This window comes from Echinops telfairi, unplaced genomic scaffold (genome assembly GCF_000313985.2).
Source record: "Echinops telfairi isolate 266 unplaced genomic scaffold, ASM31398v2 ScPeMD7_7420;HRSCAF=8458, whole genome shotgun sequence".
NCBI lineage: Eukaryota > Metazoa > Chordata > Mammalia > Afrosoricida > Tenrecidae > Echinops > Echinops telfairi.
The window spans coordinates 6,361,801-6,371,336 of NW_022111320.1; the positions used below are offsets into that span (position 1 = coordinate 6,361,801).

Sequence of the window (9,536 nt, forward strand, 5' to 3'; positions counted from 1 at the left end):
ATTTTTCAGTTTTCATAAATCAGTAGTATTGTATCTCTGAACTGCATTTTGTGGCATCAGTGTTGCTACAATGACGTTATAGAGTTTAGCAGCTGTACGGTATGTATCTATTAGAACTGAGCACTGCACTAATTTGTATCACAACTCCTTATACCAAGGGTGGGTTTAACGTCCATCTCTCTGGTTTTATAATATGGCAATGAAATCATTAATACCAGCTACCATCACATGCTTCACCAAAGAGAAGCAGTTCTAACCATCACATTAGGGGTGAGTTAACGAAATGTTTGACCAAATATAGGAGGCTAATTTTTAACTTGGCACATGAATGTTATAAATAAACTGTCCTTGGTTCCCTACCCCTAGCCTACACCAACACCTACATAGACTTTTGTAGATCAGGCTTGCCATAGTAGTCATTGCCTGCTATATGATAGTGTTTTGATCAGTAAATCACAATAATGAACATTTGAGAATGATGATATAATAGGCATTCCAACAGTGTGTAATACATATTTCTAATGTTAATATGTACAAACAACAACAACATATGGATGGCAGTAAGCAGTTAATCTTAATACGAGTGTTTCTCAAACTGGGGATACCTGTATATGAAGACATTCTCGGATTATCAGTTTAAGTAATTATTTTCCACTTACATCTCTTGAAACATAAAAGAAATGCAATCCTATTACAATGAAAATGACATAAACGGTCACACCAATCTTCCAATGGGACTATGTAATTTATAAAAAAGCTTGTTCTAAAATGTGTAATAGCAATCTCATTAAGAAAGGCTAAGAGACACAACCCTGAGTACAAGATCATCATATACTTTCAGGGGTAGACTCTGAAAATCAAAATTGATCTGGCTTTAGAAATTACTCCCCAACCTTAGGTTTCACTGGAGGTTAAAAACAATTACAAGAAAACAGAAAAAGTAATGAACAACCAGCCTTTACATTATCCCTTCTCCCAGGTAAAAGAAAATGATGTCTCAGAGCACATAGCTCTCTCTATCTGCTAATTAAAGCACTCAGATAATATATTTTATGATTTCCACCTAAGGAAATGCAATCTGTTAGGAAAGGCAAGGAAACTAAAGACTTAAAACAAACCAAAAAAGACATTAGCATAAAAACTCATGGTCTTATGTGTACCAATAATATGATGTGGCTTGTGCAGTTAGTCCACTAAAATTCAATATGTATTCCCAGAAACTGTACTGTTTTTCTCCACAATACACTGTCTTTCTATAATAAATCACTGATGCAAAAAAAACAAAAAAAAATCACTGATGCATGCATGTCTATGGGGAAGGATGTTCATTTCTACTGTTTTACAAACAAAATATAATTACAATAATTTAATCTACTATAATTAGGAAATATTCTCTTAACTCTAAAAAAGGAATTGAATGAATTTTCCAAAATAGGAAATGTCAGTCACTTGCAGTGACATATTGAAGCTAGCCTATTTCAACCACCTTACTGGGTAGCTATCCTCATAATCGAGCCTATATTTTTTTAAGGGCACCATGCTTGCAAAAGTAGAGGGTCAGCAAAAAAGACTGCAAACAAGAGGGGATTGATACACAAACTGCAACAATGGGCTTAAACATAACAATTATGAAGATGGTGCTTCATTTCGTTGTACATAGGGTCGCTATGACTGGAAACTAATTAGAAGGCACCTGACAACAACATATTATTTTAAGAGAAATCACTGCTTAGTTTTCATCACAGACTTCTTTTTTAAAAATCACAATTTTGTCTATCATAATCAACTTACTGGACTGTACTACTGCTTGAGTTTGTTCAGAGGTTCCAGATGCAATGTTTGTCAAGGCCCATGCAGCTTCAAACTGTAAAGACGGACTACAAAGCACAAATAATTTTAACAGTAAAAATTTCTTACACTGTTCCAAATGTCTAACAATCATTTCTCCTCTCTTTCTGAAGATATTAAACATTTTGTTTCAAATCATATCCATTCACCATTTTAATTTTTTCCCTCTAATGACAATTTAAAACAACTTTAGTATAAAATAGTAAACTATCTCAAATGCTGATTTTCTGTAACTATTAAGATAACTCACCAGTTTTCCAAAGTTCTCGCCAATTTTCAAAATTTATAAACAAAGTTAAACATAACTGTCCCAATTTCCTCTTTGACATTTACTTTTATATCTCTTGGCTTTACCATAGCTTACGTTGTTTTTCTATTTGCTTTTTTCCAACTACTAGAAAACCCTGTCTTCTGCGAAAGATACATTGTAAAATATTATTTTTTTAAGTAATGTACTTACTTGTCATCTCTTTCAAGACAATGGACTAAAATAGGCAATATTCCAGATTTTATTAGGTCATCAATTGGTGGATTTCTATCACTGGACAAAAGCTTCCTGTAAAGACATAGGACATTTTGTACCCACTCAGTGACTCTATGGGAGAAATACCTGAAAATCAGTGTCTGTCTAAAAATCAGTCAAGAAATCACTATGTGGCAGTTCTGTTACATGGAGTGGTAAGAGTCAGAATTGTCAATAAACAGTCCAGGAGGTGGGGGGAGAAGGGGGAACAGATCACAATGATCAACGTATAATCCCCTCCCATCCAGGGTGATGAACAAAAGAAATATGGAGAAGGGAGACAGCAGACAGTGTAAGAGATGAAAATAATAATTTAGGGGGATGGAAAACAGAAAAGTGGGTGAAGGGAGAATGTCGGGCAGTGTAAGATATGACAAAATAATAATAATTTATAAATTACCAAAGGGCTCATGAGGGAGGGAGGGCAGAAAAAGTGAGCTGATTGATAGCAAGGGCTCAAGTAGAAAGCAAATGTTTTGAGAATGATGGCAACAAATGTACAAATGTGTTTGACACAATGGATGTATGTATGGATTGTGATCAGTTGTACGAGCCACCAATAAAATCAAATTTTTAAAAATTATAATTTATCAAGGATTCATATGGGTGGCGGGGTGGGGGAGGGAGGGTAAAAAGGGGGGGTTGTTCCCAGGACTTCAGTTGGAAGAAAATGTTTTGAAAAGTACGATGGCAAAACATGTACAAATGTACTTGAGACAATGGATGTATGGATTGTTATAAGAGCCTTCAATAAAAACAAATGTTCTAAATGTATTGCTTTTGGGCTTAATTTTTGAGTTCAGGGGGAAAAAATGTGCAGATTCTTTTGTGTGTGTATGCAGATTCTTTTCACATGGTATTTACCTTGTATAAGTAAGGAGCCCTAGTAGTGGAGTGGTCACATGTTGGGCTGCTCAGTGCAAGGTGACCAGTTTGAACCCACTAACCATTCCACTGGAGAAAGAGGAAGCTTTCCACTCCTGAAAAGAGTTACTCTTGGAAACCCACAGGAGCAGTTCTAACTTGTCCTATGAGTTGGAATGGACTCAAAGGAAGTGAATTTGGTTTGGGGAGTATAAGTAAGAAACACTGGTGGTGTTGCCAAGTGTTGGTGCTAGGCCAATTACCACAAAGTTGGCAGCTTAAACCCATCAGTGCTCTGAGGTTTCTCAGGCTCAGAAACCCTAGGGGAGTTAGAATCCACTCGATGTAATGGGCTGGGTTTTTGGTTCAGTAAGCAAGGAAGTAGGAGGTCATCCAAATAGTCAAACATATTCATAGTAGCTAACCATAGAGTCAAAGGACAAAACAGGCTCAACCTCAGGGATGGACTACTGATTTAGAAATGATAGCTACTTTTAGTGTTTGATTCTTCTTCCTACTCTGTGCACTGAATTTACAGTAACAAAAGCCAAAAGCATTCTTGCTTTAGAAACTGAAGTGACATGGAATAAGCACAGTAACACATAGAAAATACCCAAAGATGTGCTAAAATTACTGAGATGAACAATTCAAACACATTCCTGGTTGCTTGAAGTAAGAGGTCAAAAACAAAAACTTGCAGTGCCCTTTCACACACATTGTAGACTGCAGGTTCAGGTGAGGAGTCGTCTGTGAGGTCTAACAAAAGTTCCCCCATTCAAATAAACTCACTGTCATGATACCCGTGCCATTTACTCAGTCAGTTATGTCTGTTACACAATTGCAATTCATTTATAGGCCTTCACATCTTATTCATCCCACTTAAGATGTCCTTTATTCTATTTATCCAAATTCTTTCTTGCCTTAAATGTTAATGTACTATTGTGAGGTGTGTCCACTTCTGTGATTTTTTTACTTACATAACAAAGAAGTTCTTTTGACATCATTGTAATTCAATATTCCCCTATCTCTCCAAAGTCATATAAGGCTGAATACAGAAAAACTGGAAAATTCCAATAACTTAAGAGACTTTGTGTCTAATAACGAAATTTTATACTAATATTCACAACATAAAAATACTTACTCTTAAATTCATAAATATACAAAGCAACCATTATATTCTACTATGATACATCTCCCCAAACTATTTAGTCTGAAGATCGTGGGGTTTTTTTTGTGGCTCTTCTGTTAAATATACCATGAGAACATAGGTTTCACAATATACATGTGTTACTATATCACTTGCTGTTCTACCTGGAAAGATTTGTCTATAACACTGATATAAGGCCTATAATTCTTGAAAATGCGTGATCAACCTGAGGATGAAAAAGTTAGCTTACCTGTGCAGGAATTGAATAATCTGACTTTTTATGAGATTATACCTGTTAATTAGTAAAAGTAGCATTTTATAATTTTTCTAGTTTATGTCATTAACCTGCCAAATCAAATTTTCCCTAGCAACTTTTACATATACGAAAGCTTTAGTATATTTATGATTTTTTTAAATTTATGATTTTCAAAAATTTATTATCTATGGTAATACTCTAAAGTAAAGGGCTTGGTGTATGGCTGTTGGCCATAACATATAATTTGATTATGACATTATTATAAGAAGGTGCTTCAAAAAGTTTGTGGGAAAATGGAGTTAAAAGATAACAAACTTTTTCTGTGAGCTTTTGGAAGTTCCCTTGTACAGGAAAAACCCCAAATGAAGTCCCTGGTACAAGTTAAAAATGAAATATACAAAAAAGAAAAAAGAAATATATCCTTGATATTTAACTTACCTAGCTGCTTGAACTGCAGTTAGTTGAATCCCTTGGTTATCACTTGAGGCATTCTTTAAGAGAACAAACAATTTATGATGCAGACACAAATAATAATTGAGTTCAACAAAGATTAATGAGATAGAGTGGGGAAAAAAAACTTACTTGAACAATAGCTTCTAAAGAGGTATTTTGCTGGGGAAAGGGTTGTTAAAGAGAAAAGAGTGTTAAAAAATCACCTTGAAATTCTACATTTACATAAACAATTTTACAGTTAATTTTATATTGCCAGAATAACACACGTACCACTCTATAATCACCATCTATATCAGAGTCTTCACAGATATCTTCATGTGGTACGTTCCTTCTCTTTAAGAGATGCTCATCTCTTTTATTCTTAAAAATTATAAAGAACTTGAATTAAAATAAACACTTTCAAAAAAGATAAGCAATGTTGTGCCTACACATTGAAATAATGAGTACTTTTAAAAAGTAAAACTCAAATGCAGACAATTAAACCAAGCTATGAACTAAACACTCAAACCACATTAGTATGTGCCCAAACCTTGCATTTTTAAAAACCTATGATTCAACTTTTTTTTTAAATGAAAAAAGGTAGTGCAGAGTTTAAGGCAGAACCAAAATACACATTTACTTAAAAGTACTAAACCATTTTACACATCATCTGGAGGTTCTTTTTATCATCTAAAAGCAAAGTCAAAGCAAACATTGGGCAACTCGGAATAGTTCACAATTAGAGAAAAACCAGCAATGCCTCACAGAAATCATGTGCCACTTGAACTTTACTTAAAATGGTTTGTGACAAATATAGTTCCAAGGATAAATGGCTTCAATACTCATGCATAACTAATAATGTATAAATAGCAAAACTAGTGTAACTACTTTTATGATTTATATTTTAAAGATTACAGATAATAAAAAAGTTAAAGCTTTCCAACTTCAACAACATATCAAATTTAGTCAAAAATTTTCATTTCTCAAAAGGAAAGAAAATGCTAAGCATTTGAGACTATTCAGTAAATACAATTGAGTTATATTAACTACACATTTACTTAAAAATAGATAAATTTGATGCCTTTCTGGAGAAATGTATATGTGTAAGCAGTAGTGATGTAGGCATTACTGGCAGTACCTGATATTAATCAAACTTACCTTTCTTAATTCAACCACAACTTCATTTCGTTGTCTTCTCATAGTCTGTAAGAAATGAGGAAAAACATTAAAAAAAATCATCTCAAATCCTAGCACCCAGAGAAATCCATACTGATATTATACTGTTGACCCCAATTTATTCAAGTTATATATGTATATATTAAATAATATTTTACTCATATGTAAAGATCATCCTATAACAATCATAATTTTCTATCATTTCCTTCAAATCCCTAAGTATGGAAAAGTTCACTGAAATTATTACTCGTTTTGTAATAGCAGATATATGCACAATTAAAAAATAAACTCTAACATAATGCTTATAAAAGTATAACCTGATGTCATCAAGTGTCTCTATACACAGTTTCCCAGGCTGTAAATCTTTATGGGAGGAGCAGATAGCTTCCCTCAACTTTCTCCTGCAGAGTGACTGGTGGTTCAAAACCACCAGTCTTCTTGCAGATCAATGCTTACCTGACAGTGCCATTAGAGCTCCTATGAAAATACTGAGGTAAAAAACTGAAGTGTGACCATAGATTCTTTTTAAAAAGTAAGCACTATTAAATTTATTATTATTCTGACAGATTTATTTTTTCATGATCTTCACATTGCTTTTATTTTATGTACAGAGCTTAGAGATCTGCCACGGTGGCATAAATAGATCTATTTCATTCTTTCTAACAACTATATCACTATTCACCATTCTCACTTTTGAATACACATGTTTATCATTTTCAAATTACCCAACACAGAGACACGTGGTCACTGTAAACCACTCACATGTTCAGAACAATGTGTTCAAGGTCTTTCTACATATAGATTCACATCATTTTTACTCAGCATTACCGTCTGACAATGTTCTACTGCTATCCATAAGGTTTTCAGTAACTAATTTCTCAAAAGTGGACAAACTGTTCCTTCTTCTTAGTCTGTTAGCTCTGCTAAAGCCTGCTCACTTTAGGTGATTGCGCTGGTATTTGAAATACCAGTGACATAGCTTTCAGCATTACAGCAACACAAAAGTCACCACAGTAGGAAAAGCTAGCAGACAAGTGGTGGTTTGCTGATTAAGACTCAAAATGAAGAAACAGCTGTAAACATCTATTAATAAATAAAACTTGGAACAGAAAATTTCAAAAGGCTGCTCAAGGCATCATATTAAAGTATTATAATGAAACGTGCAAAGGCCCAGAGTTAGAAAACCAAAAAAGAACAACATGCTCAACATATCTTAAACTGAAAGAACTAAAGATAAAATTCAAGTCTCGAGGAATAACGCCAAAGGATTCTATGGGCAAAATACTGAAAAATGCAGAAAGCATAAAAAAAACATAAAAGGAAGACACACTCAAGGTACTAAAATGAACTAGTTTACATTCAACAATTTCAAGAGGTAGTATATGAGCAAGAAACAATGGTACTAAAGTAAGAAGTCTAAGTTGCACTAAAAGCATTACCCCAAAGCAAGGCTCTAAGAACTGATGGAATACTAACTGAAATATTTCAAAAAGCTGATACAGCACTGGAAGCACTCACTTGTCTTTGCCAAGAAATCTGGAAGACAGTTAGCTGGCCAAATGACTAGAAGAGATTCATGTTTGTGTCCATTCCAAAGAATGGTGACCCAATAGAATTTGCAAATTATAGACCAATATCATTGATACCACCTGCAAGTAAATTTCACTGAAGAGAATTTAACAATGGTTTCAGCAGCACACTGAGTAGGAGTTTTCAGAGATGCAGGTCAGATTCCGAAAAGGATGTAGAGATTATCTTGATGTTAGATGGATCAAGGCTGTAGAATTTGTACATGGACCAAGAAGCAGTTTAGGGTAGTTGTGTGAACAGAACAAGGGAAAATTCCATGATTTAAAATCAGGAAAGGTATGCGTTAGGATCGTATCCTCTCATCATAGTGATTCAATCCGTATGCTGAGCAAATAATCAAAGAAGCTGTATTATGTGTCTTCATTATCAGGATTGGGGAAGGCTTATTAACAACCTGTGATATGCAGATAACATTGCTTGCCAAAACTGAGGACTTGAAGCACTTGTTGATAAAGAGCAAGAATTGCAGCCTACAGTATGGATTTCAACTCACTGTAAAGAAAATAAAAATTCTCACAACAGGAACAATAGGTAGTATGATAAATGCTGAAAAGACTGAAGCTGTGAAGGCTTTCATCTTGTTTGAATTCATAACCAATGTTCACAAAAGCAGTGGTTAAGAGATCAAACCACACATTGCATTGTGTTAATCTGCTGCTCAAGACTTCTTTTCAATTGTTGAAAAGGATGTTACTTTGAGAACTAAGGTATGCCTGATTCAAGCCACAGTAATTTCAATTTCCTTATATGCATGTGAAAGTTGGACACTGAATAATGAAGACGGACAATAAAATCAATGCATTTAAATTATGGTGCTAGAAGTACCAACGGTTACCAAAAGAAAAACAAATTTGCCTTGGAAGAAGTACAGCCAGTATGCTCTTTTGAAGTAAGGACGGCGAGACTTTGTCTCAGGTAACTTGGGCATGTTACCAGGTGAGACTAGTCCCTAGAAGAGGAAATCATGTTTGGTACTGTAGAGGAGCAGCAAAAAAGAGGAAGACCTTCAACAAGGATGGATTGATACGGTGATTGCCAGCATGGACTCACGCATAGGAACAATAATGAATATGGCCCAAGAATGGGTGGTGGTTCATTCTGTGGTATATTGGTCGCTAGGGTTTGAAACTGACTTGACAGCACCTAAGAACAACAAATGCCAAGCAAGATGCTTTAAGTGGTCACAAATAAGTATCTCAAACTTCCAAGTAAAACAGAACTTATATTTACTAAGTTAATTCTACTCCCATTTCAACAAATGTCAATACCATCCTAATGGTGCCGACCCAAAACCTTACCAGCCATCCTTGATTCATCTTTTCTCTCACATTACTAATTCAATCGGCTAGCAAATTCTGCTGGCTGAACATTGAAATATAACCTAAATTCACTTTACCACTACACCAAACCAAAATGATTGCTGTTACGTGAATTCTGCCACATAGCATCCCCATGGGACAAACAGTTCCATAGGGTTTCCATGGCTGTAACTTTACAGAAAGACTGTAGTAGCTTTCTTCTGTAAGTCAGCTGCTGAGTTTGAACCATCCATCACCTATCATTTAGCAGCCTGCCAGCTTAATCACTATGCTACTAGGTTTATTGATATTGCTATAAAAACATTAAAACATATGCACATGTGAAAATTCTAACGCATGACATTCTTTATGATAGTAAATAAAATCTAGCTGTTCTGTGCT

The 9,536-nt window shown here is 34.7% G+C and overlaps 1 protein-coding gene across 1 annotated transcript in view; it reads right to left on the reverse strand.

Annotated features, from left to right (window-relative positions):
- KPNA4 (karyopherin subunit alpha 4) overlaps window positions 1–6,296 on the reverse strand; it is a 41,321-nt gene extending 35,025 nt beyond the window's left edge. The window contains exons 1-6 of the mRNA XM_045297667.1: window positions 6,229–6,296; window positions 5,362–5,451; window positions 5,221–5,250; window positions 5,077–5,129; window positions 2,309–2,404; window positions 1,792–1,877 (exon numbers count right to left, since the gene is read on the reverse strand). Of these exons, the coding sequence (XP_045153602.1) occupies window positions 1,792–1,877; window positions 2,309–2,404; window positions 5,077–5,129; window positions 5,221–5,250; window positions 5,362–5,451; window positions 6,229–6,270 (397 nt within the window). The 5' untranslated portion in view covers window positions 6,271–6,296. The remainder of the gene's footprint in view (window positions 1–1,791; window positions 1,878–2,308; window positions 2,405–5,076; window positions 5,130–5,220; window positions 5,251–5,361; window positions 5,452–6,228) is intronic.
- Window positions 6,297–9,536: the final 3,240 nt, after the last annotated feature.